General features: G+C 44.3%; 1 protein-coding gene across 2 annotated transcripts in view; it reads left to right on the forward strand.

Moving 5' to 3' along the window:
* The window catches only part of NFKBIL1 (NFKB inhibitor like 1), a 41,131-nt gene extending 27,294 nt beyond the window's left edge, over positions 1 to 13,837 (forward strand). For both annotated transcript variants that reach the window (XM_033941533.1, XM_033941534.1), the window contains exons 2-5: positions 3,789 to 4,075; positions 4,207 to 4,319; positions 5,532 to 5,673; positions 13,147 to 13,837. In XM_033941533.1, the coding sequence (XP_033797424.1) occupies positions 3,805 to 4,075; positions 4,207 to 4,319; positions 5,532 to 5,673; positions 13,147 to 13,697 (1,077 nt within the window). In that variant the 5' untranslated portion in view covers positions 3,789 to 3,804 and the 3' untranslated portion in view covers positions 13,698 to 13,837. The remainder of the gene's footprint in view (positions 1 to 3,788; positions 4,076 to 4,206; positions 4,320 to 5,531; positions 5,674 to 13,146) is intronic.
* Positions 13,838 to 15,148: the final 1,311 nt, after the last annotated feature.

Consider the following 15,148-nt stretch of genomic DNA (forward strand, 5'->3'; position numbering starts at 1 on the left):
TGTACAGGGTTCAAGTGACGGGCCTCTTGTGCTTCAGAGCCCATGGATGCAAAGCTCCTCTGGCTTCTCATCCAGACATAGCCAGATTCTAAAAGGAGCACTAAGGCTCAGACCATCTGTTTCTGTTGTGGAACCTTAATGCTTTTTTGCAAGACATCAGTCAGGTTCTGTCTCAGCCTTTTCAAGAGGTGTCCTTGTTGGATCTTACCGTCAAGACTGTTTTCTTCATGGCTTGTATGTCAGCGAGATGAGTCTCAGAGCTGCAGGCTCTGTTGTGCAGGGAGCCCTTCCTCCAGATCATGGAAGCGGGAGTTTCCTTACGCACAGTCCTGTCTTTTTTACCAAAAGTCATTTCAGCATTTCATATCAATCAAGAGGTAAGATTATCAGCATTCCATTGGGGTAGCATTCCAGACCCCAGGGTCAAAGAAAAAGGACCAGATTATGAGAAAGCTGGATGTGAAGAAAGTTCTCCTGTGTTATCTAGAGGTCACCAATGAGTTCCTGTTGGACCATTTATTTATTGCTCACCAGTCAAGCTAGATGCGGTAGGCCAGTGTCTAAGGTTACCATTTCAGAAAGGATACGGATGGCTATCTCATTAGCATATATTCCACAAGAAGCATAGTCTCTTCATGGGCAGAAGCTCAGGAAGTTTCACCCAGGAATATTTGTAGGGGCAGCGACCTAGTCCAGGCTGCACATGTTCTCTAAATTCTATAGAGTGGTTGTGGCAGCATGAGATGATGCTGTTTTTGGGTCCTCAAGAATAATCTATTGCTATAACAAATTGGGGGAATATTTGAGCTCCATAAATGTTTCTGATTGGTATGGTTATTTCAATGTTTCAATTGTTCAATTAAAATGTTTAAAATGTTTGTTATATTTTCAGAGCAGAAAAGATTTGTAGTTCATGGAGTCTTCCCGTACCCTTCCTTATATATTCCTGTATAGGGCTATCACCTGCTTTGGTACAAACTGAAGGGGTCAGCAGAGCCCTCTGGAGGAGGAGTTGAAAAACTTGGAGTAGATTCTTTCCGCATTGCTTGCGAGCATGGGGAAAATACCCTACTATCCAGAATGATACACCTATCTACTAGAAAAGATATTCCAAGTTTATTGTAAATTTGATTGAATGCTTATCAAAATACTAAGTGTTTTACAATAAAATAGGGGTAAAAACAATATAGACTAAATATACTCGGACAAATAAAACACAAAGTAAATATAATAGAACAAGAAGGATAGGGGGAGAACTGCAATAAATGCAGGAAAGAGAACTTATATAGGAAAAAACAAAAGGACTAAGGGGTTCTATAAGAAAATAATAGTAGCATAGTTAGCCATAGGAATCAGTAAATAGGAAGGTAAGAACCTAATCTCTTTTCTCCTTCCATTCTTTTGGCAAATCCATGTTTGACATGTTTAAGCATTTGCTCATTCAGGAGTATTTTTAAATCATCGCAGTTATTGTAATTGGACACGGGTAGGCTCTATTTAATATATTATGAGCCTTGTAAAGCCTGTGAAGACTTAGCAATCAAGGACTTATAATTATTAAATAATTCTTTCACACTGAAAGCGTAAGGTATATTGCAATCTGAAATTAATTTTTAGACAGCAGAATGTTAATCTAGGCCGGGGGTCGGCAACCTGCGGCTCCAGAGCCGCATGCGGCTCTTTTCCACCTTTGCTGCGGCTCCGGTAGTGTGTCACGCAGGTATGCACCTTACAAGTCCAGGGTCGCGGCGGGAAATAGCCATGCTGAGCAGTGAGCTCAGCACATACACAGATGAAAGCCTTGCTTGCTGATTGGTCCGGCGGCCCCACCCCGCCGGACCAATCAGCAAGCAAGGCTTTCATCTGTGTAGTGCTGAGCTCACTGCTCAGCATGGCTAGTTCCCCCGCGACGCTGGACTTGTAAGGTACACGCCTGAAAAAGAAATCATCCTGGCCGGGGTCGGTGTCATGCTCCGGAGATCTACAGCCTTCCTATCTCCCTCTCCCTTCTACCTGCTTCCGGCCACATCCCCTGCTCCGCGGCTCTCTTCGGCAACTCAGCAGCAGCTTCTGACGTCGGGGCCTACCCTCTGCGAGTCCCGCTTGTTTCAACTTCCTTTTTCCACAAAGGCGGGACTCGTAGAGGGAAGGCCTCGATGTCGGCAGCTTGTCTTGATCACTGCTGCTGACGAGTTGCTGAAGAGAGCCGCGGAGCAGGGGGGTGTTGCCAGGTGCAGGTAGAAGGGAGAGGGCCAGATGCAGGACTCGTGGGTGAGGGAGGAGAAGAGAGAGAGAAAGAGAGAGGGGAGGGAAACAAAAGGAAATCTTTCATACTGGGCTGGGCCGGAGTGGAGGGAGGGTGGAAAGATTCTAGCTACAGGGTGCAGTAACAAAGGAAAAGGGGAAAGCTGAAAATGGAGATAGTGACACAAAGAAGAGAAAGAGTAAGCAGGACCTACTGAATAAGGATAGAGATACAGAGGGGACATGAAGAGGAGGTGAAATAGAGACATAGAAGTAATGCTGAAAAAGTGGGGGGGGGGGAGATAAAGACATTGAAAGGGCAAATGGTGAACATGGCGTAAAGATAAGGACAGAGACAAATGAAGATTCTGAAAAAGTGGTGAGATAGGGATATAGGTGAGATGGACACAAAGAAGGTGATGCTGGAAAATAGGTGGAATGGTAATTCTGACAGACACAGAAGGGAAATGCTGGATCAAGGAGAGATGGGGCTCAGGCTGGATGGAATGAGGAGAAATGCCTTGTTGGCCCGGAACTTCCTCTCCTACGTCAGAATTGACGTCAGGGAGCGGAATGCTGGTCAGCGCAACACTTCTGCAGGGAAAGCTTGGGACGGCAGTGGCTTGGGGGCTGTTTCCCGATTGCGGTGGCAGCAAACCGAGTGGCTTGGGGGAGGGCACGGAGACAGAAAGAAGGGGGAACAGGGAGACAGAAAGAAAAAGTTGGGGAAGAGAATGAGGTCTGGAGGAGAGGAAACATACAGGAGGCTGAAAGAAAGGAAGAAAGATTGGATGCACAGTCAGAAGAAGAAAGTGCAACCAGAGACTCATGAAATCACCAAATAGCAAAGGTAGGAAAAATGATTTTATTTTCAATTTAGTGATCCTGTATATAGCATTAAGATAAGAAACAATATATGCAGTGTTAGATTTGTTTTATAATGGTTTTGCGGCTCCAAGTTTTTTTTCTTTTCGAAAACGGGTCCAAGTGGCTCTTTATGTCTTAAAGGTTGCAGACCCCTGATCTAGGCAGTCCAACTTAATTTTACCCTGTGCAAGCAATGTACACTTCTGCATGCAGTCAGTTGAATATGTGATGATGCTGTGTTATACATAATGCTTAAGCTTGGGCTGACCCCCTACTGCAAGGTCTTCAGCCCAGCACAGCTCTCTGCATGTTGCATTGAGGCAATACACAACGATGTACAGATATGTGAAGAGTTTTCCAAGTCACTGTAAGCATTCTCAAAGGGCACAATATGAAAGTGAGTGTAAATGGTGATTTAAATTGAGGGTGTATAAATACAGCAGCTGTATTTTATGTCAGAGAGTTAAGTAATCCCAGGCCTTGAGCATCACAAACAAGCTTGATTTTCAATATAAAAATATAAGTAAATGAACTGTGAAGCCGAATGCATGTGAAATAATTTATTTGGTTGTGTGATACTAGAGAATCAAATTCAGTATCGGGCAGATAAAAACATATACCAGTTGTTCTTATTGTTAAGTATATGATTAATCTCTTTTATACTGTCTGCTCTGCAGGTACTCCCAGGGCTTGATGGTGTCCCGGAAGCAGAAGAAACTTTACCGTTATGTGGAGGAGGGCAGCATTCTGAAGATCAGGTCATACCTGCGCAAGCATCCTGGCCTGAATGTTAATTTCACCTTGCGCAAAGGACGTACACTTCTGCATACAGCTTGTGCATTATGTGATGATGCCATGGTGCATATATTACTTAAGCATGGGGCTGAACCCCTACTGCAAGACCATCGGGGCAACACAGCCTTACATATTGCAGCAAGGCAAGCCACAAGAAAGGGGCATAGAGGTAAAATAGAGGGCAATGAGAACTCAATCTGATGTCATACAGTGAAGGATGGATGTAGAGGAATGGAATTGGATTTTATGTACTAAATGTGCTTTCCACACATTCCAACAGTCTCTCTCTTTTCTCTCCAGTATATGAAGACTTAGTAGTCCTTCTGAAAAAATACTGTCCGGCTGCTTTAGAAGTTACAAACAGGGATGGGAAGACACCTTGTGATCTTTTACAGTGGATAAAAAGGACACAGGTACTGCATCAAAATTTAAGTCCTCTAACAACTGGGGTCATTCATGGAGCTAAATTTACACATACAAATATTTTTCAAAGATGGGGAAATGATAGAACTAGAGGACATTAGTTGAGGTTGATGGGGGGGAGGTGACTTAGAAATAATGTCAGTGTGAGGGAATGGATAGTATATGACCAGGTTCCCATAAGATCTTTCCCTCACTGTTGCTGAGGTAGGTGGAGTTAACCTTCTGGGTCGGGGGGGGGGCAGAGATCAGGCAGAGAGGAGGTTAAAGCCCTGGAGCAGAACAGAATGGAGAGGCCCTGAGTAAAAAAATCCTCCCAAGGTATTCCTGTTGGCTGCAATACCTGGGGAGAGCCCAGGGAAGAGGAGTGGCCCTCAGCCAATGTCCTACCTCAGTTAAGTTTCTGTTTCTGGCAACATAGGGCAAGAACAAGTTTCCTTGAAATCTTGAAGTTAAGCAAGTGAATGTTTATTGAACTTGTGGAGCCAAGTCAGGAAAGGCTCCACTGCTCATTGGGTACTATCTAAGAGGTTTACAAATAGCTAATTTAACAGAAGCTGAGATAATACAAAAAAAATAAAAAAGGGAGCTCCATCTTTATTATTTCTTCCCTTATCTTTGCTTTATAAATCACAATGCATTTCAAGAGCAGCACTTCAGTTCTTAGTACATAGTAAACATAGTAAATGACAGCAGATAAAGACCTTAATGGTCCATCCAGTCTGCCCATTAGTTATACCCATTAAAAATACAGAAACTGAGCTAACACATACTTGCAGTCCCCTATTACTACCATATACAGGCTTTCTGTTAAAAAAGGAAATTTTGCTTATACTGACAGTTGAGGCCATCACTGACATGTCCCCATGCATAGAAAGGGAGCACTATTGCTGCTGTGGCCATATATTGATAGCAACAGTGACCAGATCTTTCTCGCCGTTTAGGCATGGAAGAGTTGAGCAGGTTGGGTGGTATAGTGGAAGAAAGGGATAGGTAAAGGAAGAAACATGGTAGTGGGCTTTGAAGGCAGAGAATGACAGTGGAGGCATGTGGTAAGGACGTTGTTTAGAGAGTAGCTGCAGAGAAAAAGGGAGTTGGCAGCACTAGAGGTCATATGCATGTTAATGGTGGGAGGAATGTTAGCAGTTTACCTGCTGTTTAATTTAGGATGAGCCATGTTAAAAGGCATTTTTCTTGTTTCCTAGTCTTCTTGTGGAATGGCGGCATCTAACGAAGGAGGAAGAGATGGTGGAGAGAGGGATCCTACTGAAGTGGAAAGGGAATGGCACTGGAAAATCTTTCAAGAATGCCAGGATGAGTTTCAGGAGAGCTTTGGGCAGTATGATGGTAATAAAATAGTACTGAGAAGCTTGGAAAATCAAGTCACCATAGCAAGTAGATATCAGAGGGAGTGGGGCAGGATAACATAAATTCCAGTGCGATGGGGATTGTATGCTGTACAAGAGGTTTTCTATCCCAGCTCGCAAGCTGCATTTGCAGATGTCGTCGATCAAACTTCTCAGCTCCTCTTCTCCCCAGGCATTGCTACCCTCTTCAGTTCTATTTTCTGAAAGCAAGACAGAAGGTGTCTTTATGATCTGCTCTGTTTGTTTTATTTTTTTGTGGTAGTGTCCATTTTTTTCACGGTTTTCCCGGGGCAAGTTGCCCCAGTGCAAAGAGACTGCCCAGCCTGGTCAGAGAAAAGCAGACCTCTGTCTGCAGCTGGCAGGCTGATCTTTAGAGTGCCAGCCTGCTGAGCATTTCTGGACCTCAGTGTTCCGTGCCCCCAGCAATTGTTCATATCCTTGACTCGGTCAAGAGCTTGAGTGCAGATTGTAGACATCCATTGCCTTCTTTTGGGGTGCTCGGGGTATTGGTTGCATGTTTGCTCCCCACTTGGAATCTGTCCAGGGGAGGGGGGTGGTTAAGAATCAGTCGGTGACAGCTCGAAAACCTCAGCTTTAGAACAAGCGGGAGGATTGAGGCACAGATCTCTCCAGATCCAGCTACACTTTCAGGGTGCTGAAGCGCCATTCCCCATCACCTGGTCTGTGAGTAAGACACTGGCAGCCTATGAAATAAATGGGAGGGAGTTCTGAAAAAGCTGTTTCTGGTGGTGATTTCTGTTGGATCTTTGGTTCCCCCCTCTTCCCAGAAATCCTGTTTTGAGAATTTTTTGGCCCCTCCTAAAGCTTTTTAAAGACATTTTTTGGCACCAAAATGCTAGCAGTGGCCATCTTGAATTTTTCCCAATTTTCCCTCCCCCCTCCCACCAAGTTCTCCAACTTCTTTAAAACTGCTAGTTTTGCTTCAGAACACGTTGGGATGGAGTCCTCAAGTCCAAATACCCGCAATTCATTCCTCCTTTACACTGGATTTGTGCCTGAAGGGTGTCCATGCGACTTGTGCTGCAGAGCAAGTGAAAAAGGGGCAGGAACTTCAGGTTCAGCCTCTCTCAGCAGGCTCCCAAGCTAGGAGAGATGCTGGACAACCTGTCAGGAGGGAAAGATTTCCCCTCGGAGCTGCTGGAAGGAGGTCCTGCGCTCTGCAAGGGTATAGAGCCTGTGAAACCTAAAAGGCAACAGTTTAGCCACTCCAAAAGGCAGAGAGAGTTCCCTTCCTGGGCCTTTACCCCAGAATTTGTTAATATTCTCTGGAGGCTTATTCAGAGGACAGAACTCTTGTCTGAAAATGTTGTTAATAGGCTGAGTACGGTACAAACGGCCCACACCTTGCTTGGGTGAGTGTTTTTTTAAGGTAGAATCCTGCATAGAATCAGAGGGATTCTCTGACAGAGACTTTGGGGATGAAGGGCCTGATATTATACCCTGACTAGCTGATGCCCCGGCGTTGCACGGGTATTTAATTATAGCAATAACACTGTAAATGGATTCAGATAAAGATACTTTATAGTGGTGAATGAAATTATTTTTTTTACAGTTTTATAAAAAGTACAATATTCAAATTATAATGTGAAATATTTGACAAAATGAATACAATACAACTAACACAAAACTTGATTATAAAAAACATTTTTAGTTTCACCTCCAGGAGCAAGAACATATAAATTCTTGGGTGAAGAGACCCCCAGAACATATCACCCCAGGTAGTGAGGGATCTGCATACCAAGTTTCGTTCAAATCGGTCAAGTCGTTTTTGATTTACTGTGAGAATGGCAGCTGTTTACATTTTTTCCATTGACATGAATGGGTGAAATCTGATTTTCTGTTTGTAGCTCCGCCCACGTGTGCAGGTGGGCCGCGAGACCCCCAGAACATATCACCCCAGGTAGTGAGGGATCTGCATACCAAGTTTCGTTCAAATCGGTCAAGCCGTTTTTGAAGTACTGTGAGAATGGCAGCTTTTTACTTTTTTTCCATTGACATGAATGGGTGAAATCTGATGTTCTGTTTGTAGCTCCGCCCACGTGTGCAGGTGGGCCGAGAGACCCCCAGAACATATCACCCAGGTAGTTGGAATTACTGTGAGAATGGCAGCTTTTTACATTTTTTCCATTGACATGAATGGGTGAAATCTGATTTTCTGTTTGTAGCTCCGCCCACGTGTGCAGGTGGGCCGCGAGACCCCCAGAACATATCACCCCAGGTAGTGAGGGATCTGCATACCAAGGTTCGTTCAAATCGGTCAAGCCGTTTTTGAATTACTGTGAGAATGGCAGCTTTTTACATTTTTTCCATTGACATGAATGGGTGAAATCCGATGTTATGTTTGTAGCTCCGCCCACGTGTGCAGGTGGGCCGTGAGACCCCCAGAACATATCACCCCAGGTAGTGAGGGATCTGCATACCAAGTTTCGTTCAAATCGGTCAAGCCGTTTTTGCGTGATCGCGGCACATACACACACACACACACACACACACATACATACACACATACATACCTCCGATTTTATATATATAGATTGTCCCAGAGCGAGCCATCCCTGCTGGCAGATTCTGCAGTGAGGGATATATGGTTTTTTATTTATTTTTTTATTTTAAAAATTTATATTCCACATATCCTGCAATTCTAGAAACATAGAAGATGACGGCAGATAAGGTCTGCCCACTCTACTGACCCACCCCCAAGTCTACTATCCTAGGGATCCCACTCCTGGTGACAGGTTCCCTTGGCTTAAACCTCTAAGGGATCCCACATGGGCATCCCATTTGCTCTTAAATTCTTGCACGCTGTTTGCCTTGATCACCTGCATCAGGAGCTCGTTCCAAGGATCAACCACTCTCTCGGTGAAGAAATATTTCCTGGTGTCGCCATGAAATTTCCCGCCCCTGAGTTTGAGCGGATGCCCTCTTGTGGCTGAGGGTCCTTTGAGAAAGAGAATCTCTTCTTCCATCTCGATACGGCCGGTAATATACTTAAACGTCTTGATCATGTCTCCTCTCTCCCTACGTTCCTCGAATGAGTACAGCCGCATATTTTTCAGCCTTTCCTCGTACAATAGATCCTTGAGCCCCGAGACCATCCTGGTGGCCATCCGTTGCACCGACTCTACTCTCAGCACATCTTTTCAGTAGTGTGGCCTCCAGAATTGCACACAGTATTCCAAATGAGGCCTCACCATGGTTCTGTATAATGGCATTATAACCTCAGGCTTCCGGCTGACGAAACTCCTGCGGATGCAACCTAACAACTGTCTTGCCTTAGATGAAGCCTTCTCCACATGATCAGCAGTTTTCATGTCTGCGCTGATTCGGAGTACAATAAGACATCCAAATGAGAAATAACAAATTACAACCATCACATACAACACATATATCAATAATACAACATATACAATAAACATATTACAATACACCTACCAAACATAACAATGCTACCGACAATAAACAACACAAAAAGAAATACTTAATTGCTGTTACTTGACTGTTGGTTCATTTCTAGCTGTTACTGATTGCAAAAGCATGCAAGAACAGAGACGAAGCTGCTTGCTTGAGATTCATAGAAAGCCTGTTCCAACAAATAGGGCCCTGAACCGAAAATATCACTCAAAAGTTTAACCACAGACAGGGATGGTTCTAAAGGACATGCAGGATCACAGGGTGATGTGGGTCTTCACAGGCAGTTTGAAGCTTTAGCCTTAGGAGTTAAGGTTGCTGCTGCTTCCTTTGTAGCCTGGGCTTATCTTTCCTGGATAAATAAGCAAGACACAGAGGAAGGCGAGCCTCTTCCCCAAGTCATGCTGTCAGGAATTGATTATGTGGCAGACACCCTCTATGACATCCTGAGAGTCATGGGTAAGGTCTCGGCTTACTCTTTCTGCCTGGAGAATGCTCTGGATCAGGCAATGGGCAGGTGACTCTACTTCCAAGGCAACTCTAAACAGGCTTTCCTTTAAGGATCAGTTCTGTTACATCCACTCCGGAGTCTGTACAGTAGGTATTTTATCTCAACCCATGAACCGGGTCTTGCAGAAAACCACACACTTTTTTCCTCAGCTCCTCCCACATGGCTGAGGAACACAGAGCCCCCTACAGTTTTTATTTCTGCAAGCAAACATGTAGAAGTGCACTGGCAGGCGCACCACAGACTTCCATGCCAGTGCATTCCTTTACGGAGGTCACTGCTTGGGTCTCCATTGTTCCAGTTGCTATGGACCTAGACTGTCATAGCTGGCATACTGATACTATGCTGGACGCTGCCTCCACCCTGGATGACACTGATTCTTTTTGAAGGACAATTAAACACAATGATGTCTTGGGGAGCAATGATCCGGGTGATGACCCCTTCGTCCACCGGCTGTCTTTAAGTCGGCCTCTCTACACCATTTTATTGTGGATGCCATAAAGGAACTGAAGTAGGAGGCTGAGGCCTGCACATCTCAGTGTCTAAGCTTTATCCTATGGTGCTGGAATTTCAGCAGCTATTTGAGCAGCCGAAGGTGGATTTGGTGGTGGCTCAGGTTACCAAGTGCACTGCCCTCCTTAGTAAAGGAGGAGTGATGCTTAAAGATTCTCAGGACTACAGGACTTGAAGAAACTCTTTGAGGTGGAGTCTTAAGGCAGCGGCAGCTGCTTCTTTTACGGCACGTGCCTGTCACAACAGGCTGCGCTGGAATCCATCAGCAGAGGACGTCTGCCCCCAGCTAGTTCTCGAGGGGGTAGATTATGTGGCAGATGCCTTATATGACCTTATAAGGGTTCTGGGAAAATTCTCAGCTTATGCAGTGTCAGCTCGCAGAACACTCTGGATTCACCACTGGGCTGGAGATTCAGCCTCTAAGGCAACCCTAAGCAGACTCTCTTTTAAGGATCAAATGCTTTTTGGAAAGGGGCTGGATGACCTTATAGCAAGTGTGGCGGACCGCCGCCCTAAGTCCCTCCCGGATAACAAGCCTCAATGTACTAATGGAGGTGGTCGCAGTAATTTTCGTCCTTCAAGTAGGTTTTGCCAGAATTCTATGAGCTCGTCCACCCAGAGATATTCCCAGAGCTACAGACAACCCCAGCTGTGGAAACCCCAGACGCAAGCAGGCTTCGGGTTCTCACACCAGCCCCACCTACAAGAAGTCCCAGTGATGCCAATCCCAATGATGCCTCATATTGGAGGCCGGTTGTTGGAGTTCCTCCAGGAATGGAAACTGATCTCTTAGGACCAAAGGATGCTGGACATCATACGACAGGGAAACAAAATAAACTACTTTCGTTTCCCTCCAAAGTTATTTCTGGGTTTTCCACCTGGAAAGCCAGAGGCATTAAAGGTCTGGGCAATGCTACAGTGTCTCTTAGACATTAAAGCCATAGAGCCAGGTCCTGAAATTGAATCGGGCTCTGGCAGATACTCCTTAAACTTAAGCATGTCAAAAAGAGGCTCAGAGAACTGGAGACCCATCCTGGATCTCAAATTGGTCAGTGCTTTTCTGCGGATTCCACACTTTTGTATGGAGACGGTGCAGTCGGTCATCGCAGCAATGCCTCTGGGGGAATTCCTTACATCTCTGGTTCCGACAGAGGCTTTTCTTCATAACTCTATATTCCTGGGGCACTGGAAGTAGCTGAGATTTCATGTTCTCCAGCATTTCCAATTTGCAGCCCTTCCCTTTGGGCTTGCAACAACTCCCTACACCTTCACCAAGGTGATGATGGTGGAGGCGGCGGCTCATCTCTGCAGGATGGGGGTCCAAGTTCATCCCTATCTGGCTGATCAGAGCTCAACCTAGACTGGAGGTCGAGAAAGAAGTGGAGACTGGTTACAGTGCCTGGGCTAGATTGTCAATTTCAAGAAGAGCCAGCTTATGCTTTCAGACACTGGAATATCTGGGAGTCCAGTTCAACACAATCTAATCTAATCTTTCCTCTTATATACTGCATTATTCCCATTTATATTGAGGCTCGACACAGTTTACAATAAGATATAGATTAGCCAATCAACTAATCAAATTGTTCTTTGAACAGATAAGTTTTTAGCTGTTTAGGATCCAGGGATGTGTTTTTTTCCCCCAGAGCTACACAAACAGAAGCTCCAGAAAAGATCATGGATCTCTTAGCACTACAAACCCCATTACTTGGCATTACCTTCAAGTATTGGGGTCCATGACGGCCACCCTGGAGGTTGTGCCCTGTGCCAGGGTGCACATGCAGCCTCTGCAAGAGCCCCTCCTATCTTGGTGGTCCCCTCAGCATCAATCCCACCTGCCCTCTCAGCTCTGAAGCTGAGAAACGACCATGCAACCCCCCAAGAAGCTCTCTCCAATTGGAAATGGCATGTAAATGCTTAATTCTCCAACTATTCCCCACTTTATTCCCCGACTAGGGAACCAACTGCCTGCTCAGATAAGATCGCAAGACTCTGTGATGTCCTTCTGAAAAGCAGTGAAGACCTTCCTCTTCAACTGAACAGCTCAAACCAACAGACTCCTCCATTCTCCTATTCCTATGGCTCCTTTTTCTGCAACAAATTTTTTCTTAAACTTCTGTTATTTCTTCTGTAACTTCTGTGAATGCCTTTCTACATCCGTACATGTTTTTGCTACCATGAATGTCTTGTAATTTACTGTGAATGTCCTTTTGTAACCTGTTCTGAGCTCCTGGGAGAACGGGATAGAAATAGATCTTTTCCCTGCGTCTCTCTCTAATCTGTAGTGCAAACTTATCCCCTTCTTGAATTCAGATGCTTTATAAGCTGCAGATAGATACTGTATATTCATAGAACTTTACTTAAGGTATATTTATGGTAAGGGATTATTGCAGAGAAATATAGGGGAAGGCAGGAGAAAGAGAACTCTTAATTTTCACATATTAAAACTGGCAGGTGTATTTGTGGTTGGATTATGTGTTCAAGGTTTGAATATTTGATATGGGAAGGAAAATATTTATGAAGTATTACACTTTCAAGACTCTATAGTCATCTGGGGGGTTTTCCCTGTATTTCAGTGCTCATTTCTGATCATATCGTGAATGCAGGTTTTCTCTTGCTTCTCATCATTTCTCATTTACACCCCTTTTCCCAAACGTTATGCTTAGCACAGACTTTTCTCTTTGTCCCTTGCTGTCCTCCTTTTTTCAGTTAGGTTTTCTCTTAATATATATTAAGCCTTATCTCTTTACACTTTAATTAGTCTATATTTCTGAGAGAAGCATTACACTCTTTTTTTGGGGTGGTTGTATCACTACAGCATTTGTCCTGTTCTCAGTTTCTCATTCTTCTTACTTGATTGTAAACTTTTCACAATAAAAACTTTAATCTATTGTAGTGTTGTAATCTGTCCTAGATCATCAACATTTATCTTGTGCTACATGTGTAACTGTAAATTGATTTAACATATCTATAAATACTGAATATTTTCTCTTGTTGGTGTTTTAGAGGATTTCTGTCGAGCAGATTCTGAGCCAGAGAACTTTGATAATTGGGCAGATCGTATAGCAAGGGAGTACAACAGAAAACATAAAAGAGATCAGCCTATCAGCAGCACTGCAAAGGCAGCAGAGGAGCAACAGAGAGAAAAGGAACAACAAGAATTTCAAAAGCGTTTAGAGCAGGAGCACCGTCAGTACCAGGAGCAATCTCTGCGGCAACACCAGGAGCTGTGCAGCAGCAAGAAGCAGTGGTATGAATACCAATGTGCCACTGTGTTTTCTGCAAGCGCCACTGAGCAACTGAGGTATCACAACATTCCATGGCCATGTCTGAAGGGTGGTGTGGAGGACATGGTGGCTATCATCCTCCACGGCATAGATTCCAGTGATACAACAGAATACAAACGCTACCTGCGCAGGCAGCAGGCCCTTTGGCACCCAGATAAGTTTATTCAGCGCTGTGGACCTCGTCTTTATGAGGCAGACCGGCAGCAGATTCTTGATACTGTGACTGCATTGTCTCAGACCCTTAACAAGTTGGCAGGAAGTGTGAAATAGTGCCTGCTTGACATAGCCATAAGAGGAGAGTGAAGGAGAGGGTACCCTGTAGAAGAAACAGTATTTATTGGTATTTTAGTGTAATACAATTTATAAAAATTAACATGTGGCTAATAAAATCAACAGAATGAAAATGGATGTCTTTTCTCAGTTTTCCAGTGCAAATTAATAGTACTTTCTAAACCCCTTTTACAGGGCATATGTCAGGATGACCAGGGGCAGATGTAAGTTGTGTTTTTCTTTTGAGCCTCAAATCCCTATTCTCCCGAGCACTTTTTTTTTTTTTGAGAGGAAATCAGCCTCTTGTGAGTCCTGTGAGTTGAATTCAAGTTCTGGAGTAGACCGGTGTTCGCCCTTTCCCTGAAAAGTAAGTATATCTGGTAAAACCACAAAGAAAGATAGAAAAAGAGGGAAATGCAGATGTGGCTAAGGATCTATATCAAGAGAGATGGACAGACTGGCAGTAATAGTGACAACCGGGGTAGACTAAAATAAATGCTCAGATCTGTTGAAGGTGGAGAATGACGTACGAGGTAGAATTGACAGAATTGGAACATTGTCTCAAGCCTAGAGACTTCATCACAGGAGATAATGAAAGAGTTGGCTAAGCTGAGGGCTGCTCTGAAAAACTGCAAGGACAGAGCTAAGGAATTAGAAAATGAAATGAGGAGTAGCAACTTGCATTTTATAAGGATTCTGGAAAGTCTGGCACTCAGAGCTACAGAGGATTTTAGAGAGATTGCTGCCAGCGGAGCTGTATATAAACTAAACTAAACTAAATCTTGGGTTTATATACCGCACCATCTCCACATTTGTGGAGCTCGGCACGGTTTACAGGAATTATAATGAGAAAGGAACTCCAAGGAAGGGTTGGGTGAAGATCGCTATATGCTGGATTCTGCTGGAAACTCTGCATTGAAAGAGTCTCTAGCAGATGTGGATAATCTTGGTCCTCAAGGGTTACAGTGTTCCCTCTAAGCGGGCGGGTGTTGTGAGCAAACTTTTTTCACCGTGAGCCAAAAATATCGGGCGCCAGCAAGTTATGAGCCAACTCGCCCGATTCTCCTCTCGCCGCCCTGCCATCTGCCGTACGCCTCTTCCGATCGTGCGCTGTGACGAGAAACGTGTGCGCTGCGATGTAATATTTTGTGCGCCAGCGCACGCCAGCGCAGCTTAGCGGGAACACTGTAAAAATAAATTTGGGGAAATAAATAAAACCATTTGAACTTCAAATGGTTTTATTTATTTCCCCAAATTTATTTTTGTTATACGCATTGAAAATATTTGATATTGCGTTTAAATCAAAATCTCAATAAACTTGAAACGAGTGCCCGTGAGATTGTGGGAGGGTTAAATACTCAAAACTTAGAAGTTTTTGCTACGCCAGCTTTCTGGTATCTTTACATACAGTGGCGTACCTAGCATATGTAACACCCGGGACCCATCATTTT

Source organism: Geotrypetes seraphini, chromosome 4 (assembly GCF_902459505.1).
Source record: "Geotrypetes seraphini chromosome 4, aGeoSer1.1, whole genome shotgun sequence".
Classification (NCBI taxonomy): Eukaryota; Metazoa; Chordata; class Amphibia; order Gymnophiona; family Dermophiidae; genus Geotrypetes; species Geotrypetes seraphini.